Below are 18,809 nucleotides of genomic sequence, written 5' to 3'. Positions count from 1 at the left end.
CTCCCTCCCTCCCTCCCTCTCTACCTCATAAGGAAGAATTGTATTTTTCTGATGATGGAATCCTTTTCTGACAAAGTATTATGGGGTATCTGCTTGGTTGTTGGGTGGTCTTGACCCTGAGTCAATAATTCAGTTCAGTCTTAGTACTAGTGGGTGTGAATTACTCGTGTGAGAGATTCCAAATGCAGACGATGGTGTGCCTGGGCATGAGCAAGAAGCAGACTAAAACCAAGCAAGGAAAGCAGAGGTGAAGTCAGGTTCCAATGACTTTCTTTTGTGTTGTATTCCCTTTAAATTTCTTCATAAAGGTAAGGAGCGTTTTCAGGATAATTTTCTATTTTTAATTACAGTAATGCTACTTAGTAATACTATAAATTATTATGCTTACAAGTAGCTATGCAAGTATCTCTTTCTATAGTAGGGAACAGTCTTAGGCTCTGCTTGCAAATCTGTCTTTTAGCTGTCCTTCTTCACTGCCTATGGTAACCTTCCTTTGTACTTGATTCCGCAAGAGGTCTAGGTTGTCTTTCTAATAGTCTCCCTCTTGCAATTTTGGGTAGGACTGCCAGTGACCTCACTGAAAGCTATTTCTTTTGATTCTCACCCTCAGCCCTATGACCAGTTGGTGCCCTCGTGTTAGGCAATTTTTTTTGTATGTTGCCTTTGGCAAGCTGCACATCTTTATACAATTTTCTAATTATTTTTTCTTTTGATCTGGACATCTGGATAGTTCTTTGATGTATTATTCAGCAAAACCCAGAATTATTTGTTTTTCCCTGGAGAAGTTAAAGAATCACCACTTATTTATTCATTACAGAATTTCTAATAATTATACTGTGGTTATGTTTCACACACACACACACACACACACACACACACACACACAAATTCATGATTTCCCAAGCATCTCAGTACTTACACCCTTAATTTGTGGCCATATATAATATGATTTAGTATTGATTTTGTTCTGTTCCTTGACCTTTTCTTAAAAACAATTCTATTCCAGTAGTAGGGTCTGGGTACTGTCTCTTAGATTTTACACTGAAGCTTGGTACACTACCACTTGAACAACTCCACTTCTAGCTTTTTACTGGTTAATAGGATATTAAAGTCTCATGGATATTTTTGCCTGGGCTGGCTTCCAACCATTATCTGCAGATCTCAGCCTCCTGAGTAGCTAGAACTACTAGGAATGAGTCTAGTACCCACTAGTACTGTTCTCAGAACTTAATTACTTTCTTCTTTTATTTCTTTCTTTAATCTCACTACTACTTTCTTTGTACATTTCTTCAATAAAGATACTGAAATCCATGGTCTTCTCTGTATTTGTTTCACTCTTTAAAGTAAGACATTTATTCTTTTGTTGAGTTTTTGTGCTGATGCTTTTCAACTATGATGATTTGAACAATGTCTCTGTAAGAGAGGTGTCCAGGTCTTAACTTCCAATACCTATAAATAATGCCTTACTTAGAAACACTTTCTTCAGGGATAGAGATACGATCACTTGGAGTTTTTTTTTAATGTTGGCTTCAAATACAGTAAGTTTTCTTCTAAGAAAAGAATTCACAAGCATAGAGACACCAGAGAGCTCTTTGATGACCAAGGCTCAGCTTGGTTTTCTCTGTATATCCAAACAATGCTAGGTACCACTAGAAGGGAAGACAATATTTTCCTTTAGGGGAATACAGCCTTGCAAAAACTTTGATTTTAGATTTCTGGCTTTCAGAGGCATGTAAGATAACTTGGTGTTTCTCTCAGACTTATTGTTAATTTGTTATGTCAGCCTTAAAATACTGATAATAAACTAGTTTTAGAGTTTCCATTCCTAATAGTCTTTTCACTGTAGTTTGAACTCAGGTTTATGTATTGACTCATAGTTATTTAGAAGTCAGAGTAGTGAAAAACAACCCATACTCAAGACATCTTCCTGAATTTTGTGAAGGTATGTCCAATACTTTTGTCAGACACTAGGTTTGATTTCACTGAGCACAACACAATCTGAGCAATTTAAGAAGAGGATGGATTTTCATTTTTGTAAAAATGTATACTATAGAACAAATAATAAATAGATATTATTCCCCCTCTCAATAAAACTAATCAGTTAAGAAAGAAAATAGGTAAGATGAATTTGACCCTGGTATCTGATATATGAGCATGGGTATTTTATGATGAAACTCTTTTAATTTATGATAATAAGATAGTTTTTTAAAATTAAAACAAACCTCTCTAATTATTTTCTCCCAAATTTAAATGCTCAAGGTTATCTTTGGTGTTTATTTCTTATTCTTCTCACATCTAATTAGAGACCAGTCCTTCATTTAGTCCCACTTCATCGTGTCTTTCTTTCCTTTGTTGGAGTCTTCCTACAGAAATCCATGGCACAGTGTTAAGAAGAGAACCAGTGTTTAACTTGTCTCCAGAATGCTCTCAGTGTGGCAAGCTGGCACATTTATATTTCTTAATTATCACTTCCACGTTCAGTAACTTCAGTCAGCTATGAATTTCGGAGTCCCAAGTACCTCTACAAACAGATTACAATTTTTAACCCTTAATTCCTCATTTTAAGAATACTTAACTCAATTAGACTCACTGCTGTTTATGTGAAATCTGCTTTTTGCCATTTGGAATGGAAGAAGACCCACCTCCCTCTTTATTCCTGTTTTTCTAATCACTGATTCCTGTTCTTACCTGACTAATGAAGAATTTATTCTAAAGATTTCAGCACAGAATCATATATAGTTTTCTCTGAATTTGTTTTTTGCATCTTTTTAAATTTTAGTGTGTATGTACAGTATTGGTAGTGTGTTCATATACTGTGGTATGTTTATTTAATTCCATATATCAGAAGAATACAGTGAATTTTCCTTTTCTTCTGCCCACAAACCAAATTCTTCTTCACAGAGGTAACTACTATTAATATAATTCTGTATATCCTTCCAGAAACACTGATTGCAAGCCAATCCTCACTAAAGCTCTTTTCCCAGATGTTTATGTGCTGCATGTGCTATTTGACTATCAGCGTACAAAGAGCTGCCCCATTTTGAAGATTGCATACAAGTATATCATTTATATAGTGTGATTTTCTTCCTCTATCCTCTGATAATAAACATTTTTTGATAAACATTTTGATAAACATGATGCGAAATAAACCACAAGAGTGCGCTGTTTAGCAGAAGTACATTCTAATTATTCTGCCCCCCCTCAATCCAGCACTCTGTAAAAAGACCAAATATCAGAAATACAATATAATAGAAAACCTGATTTGTCTGAGCAGAATAAGTGACAGAAAATAGAGCTACAGAGATGCATATTAGTAATGCATGACAAAAAGTGATTTAAGATTTGCAACTTCATTCATTTTGAGTTTTATTTTGATGTTGAGTAATCACTGATGGGTTGACCTTAAGCCAAACTGACTGAGAAGTCAGTTTCTCTGTTTCTTGGGGACATTTGTTGACACTTCTCTTTTATACTTTTGTCTGACTATGGTTAATACTTTGCCTCATTTTTCTAGGACATTTCTCAATACTGGCAAATTAAGACATTTGGAATTGAGATTTTTGAGCTCACAGTGAAATTATTCTCATTACTAAATTTTGCATTTTTTGAGCTAATGTTGACAACTGATGTTTTAGTTTCCAAAGAGAACTCACTAAAGATCCAAGTTAGCAAAATAGTGTATTCTTTTATTGGAATATTTCTTCATCAAACATTTTCTTCATCTAAAGAATAGGCTTCTATGTTTATCAAAATGCCTTTTGTACAGCAAAATAGATGGTACTTGGCTCATGCTGTTATTTATAGGAACTACATCACATGTATTCCTATATAAAATATACATCATTTATATACTATAAGATTGGCAGTTGTGAAACCAGAAGTCAGAAATGTAATAATGTTGACTTAAAAGTGATTTGGAATTCTGGGATTTTTACAGAATTCAGTAGTCTGGCTTCTGTACTGTTTCTGATGTTTTTGAATAACTCATTTAATGAAAAATTAGCCTAGTCTTATATATAAATTGGATTTATAAGCCTGTTTTGGCAGTTGAAAAATAAGTAAAAGAGTTAAGGATATATTCTGAGCATTCTTAAGCCATAAAATTCACAGAACAAGTGAAGAATCTTTCATTTGTCATATTTGGTGTGATTTTTTTTGCTTATAATTATGTTTATAACCTGTGCCCTGGCTGCTCTGTGCTAACCTATTTTTTTGCTATGTTGGCTAGTGACTGACTGGAAACACAAGAGCAACTCTACTGGACATTTCATTGGATCATATTTTGCATTCTGCTATAGACAAACATTCAAAAATTGTGAAATTGAGACTTTAGCCATGTAATATTGTGCAAGTGAAATTTGATATCTAGAGTATTAATTTTAAAATAGATGACTTAATTTTTAGGAATGTTCCCCATTTACTTTTACTTGATTTTATCTTTTATCCTCCTATGATTCACAAATAGATGCCATATTGTCATTTATTTATAAATTCAGTAAGCCTGTATTTTTGTTCTTATTTTACATAGTGAATTTAAAACCTAGTTTTTTACACAGAATAATTAAGACTCTATTCTTGTGTTGTAATCAAGTATCTATTTATAATCTTTTAGAAATATACCTCTTTTCAGTTTTCTTTATAAATCTAGGTTATCTCATAGCATTTTATTTTCACTTTCTTATTTATTATATACAGAGTGGACCACACACATAATTCTAAATTGCCTAGGAACAGTGGTTGCCATGACATTTGCAGTTTGATATACAGAATACAACTTGCTTTATTTCTCAAAATATGACTAGTTTCATTCAGCAGACAAATGTGCTAGCACAGCACCATATTTAATCTTTCCCAGGTAGAATGTATAGTTGGTCCCTGTGGTGCTCATGAGATTCACTTGTGAATTGGTGAATGATTATATATTTATAAATTGATATTCTAGACAATGTTCTAAGAATGTTACTCATTGAAGTCACTCAAAAGCCTTGTATGTCAGAAGTTTATATTTTGGCCAGTTTTATTTCCAATCTAAATGGAAAGAACTATGTAAATCATAATGTTTTACATTAAAACATTTAAAAGCACAAGTGGGCATGTGTAGAATTATGTAGAATTAGTGATTAATTCTTTCTGATTATCTATCAATTTGAAAAGGTCGTGAATATGCCTGAAGAGAAAGATCAGGCTCCCAAAAGAACATTGGAAGTCAGAGTGAGGGAGGGCTGCAGAACTACTTTGCCCATCCTCATTGGTTGAAGTTTATGCTGCCTCTTTCCCACTGTGGTGTGTGTGTGACCAATGAGAGGTCTTGTTTTTCCCTGGTAACCACCATGCATAAATAGAAACCAGGCAGAAAGAAGCAGCTGGAGGCATGGTGTAAAGTTTTGGAAAAAGCCTGCTGTAAATCTGTGGTTCTCTTTCTGGCATGAATTGAATTGCATTATTCTCTACATTGCTTCTTTACTCGGGTATAGAGTTCAAACTCACTTAAATGGTAGGCTTTTCATAGTTGCCTAACCTGTCTCTAGAAATACTTCTATCTGATCACTGTGGAGCACAGCAAAACATCATACCTTATCTTTTCTTTATAATCTTGAGCTCTGCTTTCTTTTGGTTCATCTTTGCTTTCCCCTAAATCTAAGACACACTCTACTGGGCTAGGCCTTCATTTTTGGGTGTAAAAATGTGAAAAGCTTATTACTGGATTACCAGTAATAAGAATTGGTTTTTTTAAGTACTAAAAGCATAGCTTGCCTCTAGAAGAGTAATATCTTTTCAAGTACATACAACAGAGATAAAAACTGTATTTTTTCCCCTTTTGTTGAGAGAAGGACTGTGAAGTAAGTACACTGTGGCAGCTTAAGCATAGGCCAGGTTTGGGTTAGCCTTGGATTTGCAGTAGTTCGGTCACATTTGTCTTTGATTTTTCTTGTTGTTGTTGTTGCTGCTCACTTTTTCCATCATCATTGAACTTTTTCCATGGCTTGGTTTCCTTCTTTGTAAAATAAGGTCTAAATTTTCCAAAGTCTCTTCCAGCTCTAGGATTATAAAATTATTTATCTTGTTATCTTTTCAATTTGGCTTTTAACACATGAAAGAACTTTGTTATGAGGACTTTGGCTTTGTGGTAACCAGCATGTGAGGCATAGTCCTCCTTTGAGGATTTCTGAAACCTAAAATATAATAAAAGCATAAAACATTGAATAACTGACATCTTTCCCCCTCAACTCTTGCTTGTCACACAAGAATAAGCACAAGTAAATGAGCATTACTACAAAGACAAAAGACTTAAAGTTTGATGAAGATGTGCTCAGGATAATAAATTTCTGAAGTGGAGGATAACAAATGACATCATTGACAAATAATGCATTTTTAAACTAAACAATTGTATGATTTTAGAATTCTTCCATCAGTTGTGGGCCATGGCTCACATATATAATGCTAACTCAAGTGGCTGAGATCCGAGAATTGCAGTTCAAAGTCAGCCTAGTCAGGAAAATCTATGACACCTTCATCTCAATTAACTACTAAAACCAGAAATGGAGCTGTGGCTTAAGTAATAGTACTAGCCTTGAGCACAAAAGCTCAAGGAAAGAGCCCAGATCCTGAGTTCAAGCTCACACACACACACACACACACACACACACACACACACACACACACACATTACATATACTAAACCCTATCCTCATGGGGATAACATCCAATCAATTGGGACGTAATGGTAAATTTTGATAAATCTAGTGTTAATCCTAAGGTATTTTGTACTGTTTCATAGTATTTGTTGACAGTGTTCAGTGTTGGAGACTCAGATATTGTGAATCTATCCTTAACAAAAATATACAAATTTTAAAATAATTTTAAGCAACTGATTAGGTTCTATCCACTAACCTTACCTCTTTCTACGTACAACCAAATTATATTGTAAACAGAAACAATCTACAAGCTCCTAATAAAACACTTTTGTCTAAGTTACATTGAATTCAATGACCCATTTATTATCATTTGACAGTGATTAATACATGATCTAATAGCTAGTGTAGGACTAGTTCTTAGTACATACATTAATTGAACATTGTGTAATTATATTTTGTTCAGCCGAATTTATTTCCATTTGGACCAGTGGATTCTGATCTGAGAATTATCAGAGATTACCTCTTTTGGCAGGTTTTCATCCTACTTTTGCTACTTTCTTTTGCTAGCACATTCTGTTTTTTCTTATAGTATTTCCCTAGTCACAGACCATAAAGCTTGGTGATGTGCATTCCCATTACAGGTGCAGTGTTTGCTAATGGCAGGCATACTTATCAGTGTCTTTAACTAAAGTAAATAATTGAGTCTAATGATTAACCAAAGCAGTTTCATTTAGTCAGTAAAAACCAGCTTTCCCATTTTGCAAACCCTCCAGATTTAAAAAAAATTAATTTCAGCCTCTTTTAAAATGAAATTTTAGTTAAAATTTTACCAAAGGAAATGTATCTTGATGGCAAGAGCTAGATCCACGTTCTTTCAGAAACTTTTAGTCTTCTTAATTATCTCTGAAGTAACTTTTCTGTGCATGGCAGTTGTGTATGAAATACTTCAAATACTGTGATACACATGTATGTGCTCATCACCCAGACTTGACACAGTGTTAAATATTTAACTTTTATTGAAGTCCTATGTGGCACCATGAAGTAACCTAAGATAATTTAACAGGTGGAGATTTTTAGACACAGTAAAGTTGGCTCATGCAGTGGACTAAGTCCTCATCCCTGGACCTCAAGCCCTGTTGGGTTTTAAGGTTGATTATAACAGAGTCTGATCCCAGTAGGACTCTGACTACCTCTGTCATCAAAGTGAGAAAACAATCTTAAAATAAGTCCGGAATTTCATTTGCATCCATATTTTCCCTCTAACCTCAGTAACTATGATTTTCTGTCAGAACACTTTCACATACATCAAAATAGTTATGTCAGCAAATGTTTGGAACATGAACAATGCATTAGATACAGTTCAATTTTACATACATACTTTCATTTCTGTATCCTAGTTTTCCTCTGAATGCTTTCTGGTTCAACTCCTGGTATTGACTCCAAAGCCCATTTGTTTGATATTATGATTAGTGTGCTCCCTCCAGCTTGTGAACTCTTTCTTTCTCTGCAGATGTTTGCCCAAGGGAAGGGTGTTCTTTTTTGAATTCCTTCAGAAGTGCAGTAAGGGGCATCTTTATGTCATCCCAGGAAGTGATAACAGTATTTAATCAGAGTTGACATTAGTAACACTGAATAAAAATCTAGGTTTAGGTGTAGGTTTAAGCTCTTTTCAGTCTATAACTCTGACCAGAATTCTGGACAAAAGATGTGAAAAAAGAGGCAGCAAGGGGTATATGGTATTGGATGTAGTTTTTACAAACTGGTATAGAAGATGTCTGATGTTTTGATTCCTGCCTATAAACCCAGTGCTACCCTGTGCTACCCTTTTGTATAAGGGAATCGTTCAAGACATTTTTGTAGTCCAGCACCTGCTTTTGCAAATCTGACTTTGCTTCTGTCCTCATGAGATGATTCACCTTCCTTTTTAATACCTCCCATGGTTAGCAGTGACAAGAACTAAAGCAAAATTTTATTTAAAAGCCACTTTATTATGTACTAGAAGAATTACCTTCACAAAAACCTGTTCACTTTCAGGTATTAGGATTAATTCTTCTGGAGTATAAAGCATTTACAACCATATAAAAATACTTTTCTTAATTCAAGTGAACAACTATCTTTAGTTTGCCATAATTTTATTGTTTGGGTCAATAAAAGTCCGACATTCCAGGAAATTCTGGGTATACTGGGAGAGTTATTCGCCCTAGCTCCTGGTACAGCTTTTCATCTGTTAGAGAAAAATATTTTTCTGACTCTGCATAACTCTGTATGTTTTTGCACATTGCTTCATTTAACAAAACTGTGTATGTGAAATTAAAAAATAAAACAGAACAAAATGCAAATGTCTCCTTTTTTTTTTAAAAAAAAGAAGGCTGCCTTTTGCCTCTGGCAGAAATATTAGAACATTATGAAACAGTAAGATCATCAGATTTACTTTGTGTGTAGCAAGCATACAGGCCAAACATTTTTTATGAATTAGTTCACTTCCCTTAAATGTGGTTCTGTTCTTTCATAAGAAGAGAATGACCCAAGCAGTGTATACCAATATCGAGCTTTACCAATTAAGAAGGCAAGAGATAATTCATTTTCCATTCAGTGAATGAGTAATTACTGCGACTGTCATACAAGCCAAGCATTGTTCTGGAAATACAGCAATGGAAAAAGGAGGGACACAGTCCTGCCCTTACATCAGTTTGAATGGAACAAACAATAAGTAACTAAGCCAGCTCTAGTACATTAGGAAGCCATTGAGTGACATCATAAAAATAGACCTGGGAAGGGAGATAGACACTGTTGGGAGTCAGGAACGCTGTCATTGAAAAGATGATAGGAAAATTGAGGGGGTAGGTGATTGGGGTTGTAAGAGATGGGCAGAAAGATGAAAGGGGTGACATTGATCAAGATTCATTGTACTCATGAACTTACATGTTGAATTAATTATATCCTCTTTGTGCAACTGCTTCAAGATAATTATAAAAATTTAAAAAAGAAAAGAAAAATGACATTTGAGAAATGATCTACAGAAAATGAGGAGTGAAACATTGAGTTGTTGGAAGTGAGAGTATTCCCAGCTTGGGGACATGAGGATAAATATCTTGAAGTGGGGAATCTCCAGGCAGGATGGAGGCCAGTGTGGCTGGAGTAAACCACTCTGTCCTTAGAGAAGGAGGTGGTCAGAGAGATCTAGGGGCCACATCATCAATTATAAGGACTTGGAAAATACACTAGGGGGTTTTGAAGAACGTGACATAAGGTGACTTATCTTTTTTTATTTTTATTTTTTGTCAGTCATGGGGCTTGAACTCTGGGCCTGGGCTCTTCAACTTAAAGTGAGCACTCAACCACTTGAGCTACAGCAGCACTTCCAGTTTTCTGGTGGTTAATTGGAGATAAGAATCTCATAGGCTTTCCTGTAGCTAGGATTACAGACTTGAGCCATCAGCACTGGGCTTGTGATTTCCATCTTAACAGGATTCTTTTTGCTGCTGTCTTGAAAAAGAATGGTAGGAAAGCATCTTTAAAGTTTTTTTCAATTTAATATTTATTTATTTGATTGCTTTTGAATGCTCTTATTACAAAGAAATCTCCTTAGAGAACCCACATTGGCTTTGAATTCACTTCAGTCTCCTGAATAATGGGATTACAGGAAAACATCACCACATACAGTATGGGTACTACATGCCTTTTAAAGGAATAATGATGGGCTGGGAAGGTAGCTCAGTGATAGAGTGCTTATCTTACATGCATGAGGCCCTGTGTTCAATTCCTCAGCACCACTTAAGCAGAAAAAGCCAGATGTGGCACTGTGGCTCAAGTGGTAGAGCGCTAGCCTTGAGCTGAAGAGTTAAGGAGATGGTGCCCAGGGCCAGAGTTCAGGCCCCATGACTGGCAAAAAAATAAATAAATAAATTTTTAAAATTAAAAATTAAAGTAATAATGAACAGGTTGAACTCAGTACAAGCTGTGCGGGTAGGGGAGAGGTCAAGTTTTTGCTAACATACATATGATATAAAGTGGAAAGGCAGGAGGAAAAATGGGATTGCCAAGAGCTCAGTTTTAGAAATGCTAGCATGGATTGGTCTTAAACATTAAGTAAATATCAGAATGAAGGTCCAGCATAGAAACAATCATGTAAAATTCACCAGCATAGAAGTAATACTTAAAAATAAAAGGAGGGATTAGATTACTAGGAGAGTGAGTGTAGATACTAATGAAAATATGTCTCAGAATTGAGTTCAAAGTCACACTAATGTTGGTAAGGAGTTAAAAGCAATCAATAAAGATAGCAGAGTATTTAGACAGTGTGGATACATGGAGAGTAAGGACTGTAGTTGTCCGGAAGTAAGAAAAAGCACTTTAGAAAGGCAATTGACTGGGCTTAGTTGGCCACTGATCTCTTTTTGGCCAAGGTCACTGGTGACTTGAATAGGAAAAGTTTTATAGAACAGGAGTTGAGAACAGATAATTAGAGCGATTCAAATCGGAAATGAAAAATTGAAGAAACAAACTACTGTGCACACCTCTTTTTTTAAATGTTTTTTATTGTAAAAATACTATACAGAGGGTTAGTTACATGAGCAAGGTAATGAGTGCATTTCTTATCAATAAGCATTGTTGCCTTTGTTTTTTTCCTACCATCCCTCCCCTCCCACCTCCACAACTACATTCCCTCCACCACCACCACCACCACCCCTCCTCCCCCACCTAAATTGTAAAGTTTGCTTTTCGACATAGCGTCTTGTACATCTCATTGTTACAATGGTTCAACCTGTATCCCTATTTAAACATTTTGTTTTTTCCCTTCCCCTCCCCAAATTATACCGACATCAAATACAGTGAAAACGGGTTATACTGTGGGGGAGGAACATACAAAGCAACAAAAAAATTACATGGTACCTTATAAGAATAGCCAGAAAGGAAAAAAAACACTTGTGTCCCTATCTTGGGGTTCATTTCACTTAACTTCATCTTATCTGGTCATATATACATAGCTTTTGACCTTTTCTGCTTGTCCCAGACATATACTAGTTATTGCAAATAAGGGAAACCATGGGACCTATCTTTCTTTGGGCCTGGCTTACCACTTCATATATAATTTTTTCCAAGTCTTTCCATTTCCTAACACACCCCTCTTAAGCAGTTTGCTTGTAAAGGGCAAGAGCAAAGATGGCGTGACACTAAGCCAGGAGGCGTCAGGCAGCCTGCTGGAGCAGGATTGTCCTAGGGTCTGCTGACAGTCACCTGCTGCGTGCTTGTAGCTTTCTGTTTGGTAACCTCAAAAGACCTTCCTTTGGCTAGAAAGGAAGATTTTCAAAATGTTCTTCACTGATATATTGGTACTAAAAGGAGATAGATTAGTTAGGCCTCTTTCAATGGACTAAAAGTCTTCCCATATTCATCCTTTTCTTTATATTTAATTATTTTTTGTGAAAATACTGTACAGAGGGGTTACAATTACATGGGCAAGGTAATGAGTACATTTCTCATCAAGCATTGTAGCCAGGTCTTCCAATTTTTCTGTTAAAGTTTGTTTTGCTTAGAAGCTACACTACAGTTCATTATTTGCACTCCAGTCCTCCATCCGAGCCTAGGTTTCTTGAGAAGGAGCATATGTATTTTACATTTCTTTCCATTCCTGCCCTAGCACCTTCTTCCTGCACATGACACTTACTCCACAATTTTTTAAATGAATTGTTGTTATGTTCCATTTTGGTAAACGTTTCTCTGTTTGTCTATTGGCTATTTCTTCTGAGAAGTCTCTCTTTAAGTCTTTAGCTCATTCTTTAACTGGGTTGTTGTTTCATTGAAGTTTTATTTGGGGAGGGTTAACTTTTTGAGTTTGAAGTATATTTTTCATATACATAGGTAGTTTGATGCATAGCTAAGAAAAATCTTCCATTCTATGGTCTTTCTATTTGTCTTGATAACCATATTCTTTGGCAAGCAGAAATTCCTCAGTTGGTTACAATCCCATTTATTGAATCTTTCTTTGATTTGTTGTGATTCTTTATAGGAAGTTTCAACCTGTGGCCCTAGTTTTTCTGAGTTAACTTCTTTTTTGGGGGTCTGGTCATTGGGCCTCAACTCTGGGCCTGCGTGCTGTCCCTCAGCTCTAGGCTAGTGCTCTACCACTTGAGCCACAGCACCACTTCCGGCTTTTTTCTTTTTGTTTATGTGGTGCTGGGGAATTGAACCCAGGGCCTTATGCATGCAAGGCAAGCGCTCTACCACTGAGCCACCTTCCCAGCCCCTTCTGAGTTAACTTACAACCATGGGATTGTGTTTGGTTGTTTTGTTTCCTGCAGAGTCCCCATGAAGCAGTCATAGTGAGGACTGGCTCACTGCAGCTCAGCCACACATCCACAGGGAATTCCTCTTTGAAAAGAACAAAGCGGAAAGCACCATCTCCACCCTCCAAACTACCCCTGCATCACAGTGATGAAGATGGCCATGTGACTGGTAATGAGACTTTCCCCCCTACCATTATATTTGCATTTCACTTTGTGCTATCGATATATTTGCATTATGTCTTTATATTAAATAATGATACTTAGTCTTTAAAATATTCCTGATTATTCTCACTTAACTGCTTCTTTTATAAATCTAAAATATATAATAAAATGACAACATTGAACAGCTTCATTACTTCACAATGAGCAGGTTATAATGTGTGAAATTTTCTTAGAAAGATACTGTCATTTCAGGATTGGCTACGTGTTGGGGGTAATTAAATGAAACTTAGTCCTTTCACAGCTGGATGGTAAAAGGACTATGTAGTAAGGTTGTATAATTAATCTCTTTTTGAATTATATACAAGGTTACATGTGTTAAATGTTTCATGTGCAAGTTGACTTGTGTTTAAGTTAGCCTTGCTTCTTTCTCTCAGCTCCCAAGTCAGTAGATGGAGTTCCTCCACACAGTGTTTTCAAAGCAAACTCTCCTGAGCCACTGAACAGCCCAGGTATGACACCTTAACCTCATACTATATGCTTATTCAAGAAAACCTTCTGAGACAATTGAGAAACTTAGCTAGTTAAAATGTCCTGTATATGAAAGAGATAATGGGTCGTTTGCCCTCATTTTCCAAAATTTGTCAAGAAATAAATTCTCTTTTTCTCTCTCATCCTCACTAGGATTAGAGATTAGAGTATAAAACTGGCAAAGATGAAAATTTTAGTTCTGGAATTGTATCTTAGGTGCTTTCCCTATTTGATCTCCTGCTTTTTTTAGGCGATGGCAGATTGACATTTATTAGCCTCCTTAGGAACGTAGCTTGATGTATTTAGAAGAGTATTTATGTATAAGTGTAAGCACAGTTTCTTTAAGCTATTGTTCAGGTATGAATTCAACATATAAGGTATCTTACTCTAATAATAAAAAACGTGTTACTATGAAAACACCTCTATTTTATAACTCTTGTTTTGTATTCTTCTCAAATACAATTCTAGTAACAAAAGTAATTTTGTCTTATACTGTTTCCATTGTTTCAGTTTTTTGTTTAATGTTAGACCTAAATGAATGTGACAAACTAGTGATATAGAAAAATAATACATCTAAGCTAGTACTCATGGTGACAATTGAATGAGTATGAGATTTGTTTGATGCAACTTTGTTTTACTATCAATTTTAACATTTATGTTCACAATGCTAGAGAGAGTTCAGAATCAAATAAACTTTGTTTTGTTTTTATACAGCTTAGAATGAACCTTCAGGTTTCTCCCCTGTTAGGCAAACAACTTCACCATCAAGCTGCAATCCCTATCCCATCCCTGTCCTTGAATCTTGAATTTTATATGGTCTTTAAGAATTTGGAATTTTAACACCTATAAGAATTCTTAACTCTACTGCCATTTTGCATATAACTCTGATATCACGTATAGGGCTTTTTCTCTGAATGCTATCAATGATACCATCTTATTCCACAAAGGAAATTATTAAGTAATGTTAACACCCTAAAATATGGAGTAAAATGAGAGGATTCTGAAGTATGTGAAAAAATGTGGCTTGGAATGTGACTTAGTGGTAGAGTGCTTGCCTAGCATGCATGAAGTCCTGGGTTTGATTCTTCAGTACCACATAAACAGAAGAGCCAGAAGTAGCACTCCGATTCAAGTGGTAGAGTAGTAGCCTTGAGCAAAAAGAAGTTTAGTGACAGTGTCCAGGCCCTGAGTTCAAGCCTCAAGACTGGCAAATAAAAAAAAATAGAAAAATTTGTGTAGGCTAGTCAAACTGTGCTTCATATTCATTAGCTACCCCTTACTGTTCCCCCTCCCTTTTATCTCTTCATACTTCTTGTACAGATAATAGTTACCTAACAAATCTGATTTCTTCCAAAGTGCTTCTTGGTCTCCATTTGCTTTAACTTTGTTGTCTAGGTGCCATTTCTACGGAGTCTCCTTGTTTGGCAGAAGCCTCCCTTGGCAGTGGGCTCCTCAGTCATGAACACTGTACTCTGCCCAAACTGACAGATGAAACCTCTCTCTCTGAGAGTCCAGGAACACCTGAGGGAGCGGTGGCATCTTTAACATGTATGTGGTTGAACCTTTCCTGGCTGTGCTTTGGTTTATGCAGACTAAGATTGGGTTACTTGTTAATAATCCCCTTGGTAAAATGTTTTGTAAAAGATAGTATTCTCCTTCTTCACTTGAAATTTTGTCTAGATTGGGAATTTTCTGTTTTCCTTACCCTTCCCAATGAATGTGACAAAGTGTAAGATGAATTAATTAGTGGTTCTGAAGGATTTCACCTTCTCTTGAATTTAGCCTTCTACTTTTTTGAGGGATGTGTTTGAACTTTATCATTTTTCATAAATATCTATAATATATATAAATTACACTCATTATTTAACAACCCCTTGGTTACTCATATTCTATATAAGCTCTAGTCCTGCCACCATGCTTAAGTTTCTATAAAAACCTATGAACATGCTATGGAGTTTATAATTGTAATTGTCCCAAATGGAAGTAATCCAAATGTCCATAACCTTGAGGAGCAAACTATGGCTGTCTATATGTTGGAATACATTATTGCTGCCTAGCCATGAAAATGAATGGACGCTTACAGCAAAACATTTAAATAACAAAGCCAGCCTCAAGTCTCTAGAAATTGTGTGCTTATATTTATGGAATTTTTGCAAATAAGAAACTAGGGATAATAATTTCTATAAGCTGAGGGAAGAGACTGATTATAAACAAGTGTGGAGGATTTATGTGTTGGATGTAACCTTTTATGTAGTGATGATGAAGGTAGTTAGACCGTTGCATACTCTGTCAAAATTGAAAAGAACTGTGTTTCAAAAGTGATGAATTTTACTGAAAGAAAATTCAGTAAATTGCCAATGGTGAAGGAACACTGTCAGCAGATACAATGCACCGACACAGTGAGCATCATTTGAATGAATGGAAAAAGTAGGAAATATAATATATTCAAATAGAATTCCTTTACTCTAATTATAATTTAACAAAGAAATAGTATTTGCCAAGCAATTTCCGATTTTGATGAACACCAGAAAGTAGATATAAGGTGTCTGAAAGTAAAGTGTTAAGCTTTAAAGATTCATTGGTAAAAATGTGACAGAATTAGAAAACATTTGTAAAAGTTTAGTTACATTTCTTGTCATTAATTTTATTTTTATAAATTTCAAATAATTTTTATGTTTTCTTTTAGCAAATGTTTACTATCCCAGAGGGACTGAAAGAAAAGTAATATAAAATATTCAAATTATGTAAAATAAGGGATGTGTAAAAATTTTTCACTAATTTTACATTCAAATTATTTTTGAATAATTTTTAAATATACTTCTTGACAGTAAGTGTGGATGGTGACTACTTAGAGTGTTCTTATTCTACCTTAGCTGTTGGTTGTTGTTACTACAAAATAATATAGAGAACATTTTTGTTCAATGGAATATTGACTATAACTGTTAAAAGTATATATACATGCCTGCATTAATAAGGATGATATTTAAGATATAGTAAATGGAGAAAAAACTACATAAAAACACTGGGCATTTTCATTTATAGAAGATAAATTAATAAAATGAGAAAAGGAATATGAATATGTATACTTGCTCATGTATGCTTCCCAATACTGTATATAGGAAAACAGTGTTGAAGGAAGCTGCTTCTGAAAATCAAGATGGATGAGGAGATAAACCTACAATCCCAGCCTTATTGAGCTGAGGCAGGAAAATCAAGTTTAAGGCCAGCCAAGGCTATTAATACCCTATCTCACAAAACAACAGCAACAAAAATCAATAGTGTGTTGGAATTATAATTCTCATTGTTTAATACTTGTTCTATTTTACCAAACGTAAAGTATGGCTATTTGCCATTGACTGGTAACTGAAATCCTAAGACCATGGTCTAAAGCCAATCCTGGCAAGAAAGTCAGTGAGAGGCTTATCTTCAAATACCCAAATAGCCAGAAGTGGATCTGGGACCCAAGTGGCAGAGCACTAGCCTGGAGCACAAAAGTTTAAGGATAGCACTCAGGCCCTAAGTTCAAGCCCTAGGACCAGCAAAAAAACACACACACAGACACACACAGACACACAGACACACAGACACACAGACACACACACACACACACAATTATGAAGCATTAGGATCAATAGACATTAATTCTAGTTACATGTTATAATCACCTAATAACCTTTAGCTTTGACAACTTTGGAGTAGTGTATATGTATTAGTAACTTTCCTAGAGATTTAGGCAATGCTGATAACCATTTAGTCAAAGTTTAGGTGCCATTGTAGTCTCATATTCTTTTCTTTTCTAATTAGTCGTGGAGCTTGAACTTTGTGCCTGGGTGCTGTCCCTCAGCTCTTCAGCTCAACCCAAGTGCTCTACAACCTGAGCCACACCACCACTTCCAGTTTTCTGGTGGTTTATTGGAGATCAGAATCTCACAGAACCAGGCATCAGTGGCTCATTCTTGTAATCCTAGCTACTCAGGTGGCTGAGATCTGAGGATCGCAGTTCAAACCTAGACCCGCCATGAAAGTCCATGATACTTTTATCTCCAATAAACTACCAGAAAATGGAAGTACTGTTGTGGCTCAATTGGTAGAGCATTAGCCTTGAGCTAAAGAGCTAGGGACAGTGCCCGGGGCCAGAGTTCAAGCCCCAAGACCGACCAAAAAAAAAAAAAAAAGAGTCTCACAGACTTTCGTACCTAGGCTGGCTTTGAACCATGATCATCAGATTTCAGCCTCCTGGGTAGCTAGGATTACAGGTGTGAGTCACTGATGTCCAGTGAAAGTCTCATATTCTTTTAGGTTGCATGTTTAAGTTGATTTACTTTTATGTCAGTTTCATTGTTACTACATGTCTATAAAACCATTTCATTGAAGGTTATATTTTTCTTTTTTAAAAATGTTTTTTATTGTAAGAATACTGTACAGAGGGGTTACAGTTACATGAGCAAGGTCATGAGTACATTTCCTATCAAGCATTGTTTGTCCCCTGCTGAAAATTACATTTCTAAATGAAGTCATTTGAAACTTATGAGATTAAGTAACCTTTCCTGAATAATATGTAGGTTGATAGCACATTCTTTTTAGAATTGTGTGATTCTAAGAGTGTATGCGAACATGTTTGTTCACCATTTGTAAAATAGTTCACTATTAAGAATCAGATTTTTAAGAACCAAAGCTACATATTAAATACCTCTTAATAAGATTATATTGGGTGAGTCAAATTAAAGTTATATCTATATTGTTTTGTAGCTGGAATAAGCTCTGATTATAGTCTTGAAGAGATAGATGAAAAGGAAGAACTGAACGAAGTGCCTGAAGATCCGTCTGAAAATACTTCCCTGAAGTCACTCAGTGTTCCTTTGTCATCTACTACCACAGTAAATATGTTGAAAAATGATCTCTACTCAGCCCTTGGCACTGGTAGTGGACAGGCCTCACAAAATGTCAAGAACAAAGCCCAAGAAACTAGAAATACAGATGGGAAGTAAGTAGCTTGTGTACTAGAACAGTTGCTGGCAGTTTATTTAGTTAACACTATTCTTTTGCAATGTGGATCTGAAATTTTAAACAGAGTTGGCCCTTTTGCTTAGATTGTACCCTCTTATTTATGAAGTATCTATTCGCATGTAATTGTGTTTTAAAAAAAAAGCAAATTCAGTTCTGATTTCCCTGTGTTCAATAACCCGTAAAATGTAGT

At 35.6% G+C, this 18,809-nt stretch overlaps 1 protein-coding gene across 1 annotated transcript in view; it reads left to right on the top strand.

The window, feature by feature from the left end:
* Window positions 1–18,809, top strand: part of Cobll1 (cordon-bleu WH2 repeat protein-like 1) — a 73,746-nt gene that overhangs the window by 38,273 nt on the left and 16,664 nt on the right. Inside the window, exons 9-12 of the mRNA XM_013027270.1 lie at window positions 12,938–13,091; window positions 13,519–13,593; window positions 15,008–15,160; window positions 18,362–18,596. Of these exons, the coding sequence (XP_012882724.1) occupies window positions 12,938–13,091; window positions 13,519–13,593; window positions 15,008–15,160; window positions 18,362–18,596 (617 nt within the window). The remainder of the gene's footprint in view (window positions 1–12,937; window positions 13,092–13,518; window positions 13,594–15,007; window positions 15,161–18,361; window positions 18,597–18,809) is intronic.

Source organism: Dipodomys ordii, unplaced genomic scaffold (genome assembly GCF_000151885.1).
Source record: "Dipodomys ordii isolate 6190 unplaced genomic scaffold, Dord_2.0 Scaffold5, whole genome shotgun sequence".
NCBI lineage: Eukaryota > Metazoa > Chordata > Mammalia > Rodentia > Heteromyidae > Dipodomys > Dipodomys ordii.
The sequence above is the reverse complement of the archived record's forward strand: the minus strand, read 5'-3'. Positions and strand labels throughout refer to the sequence as shown.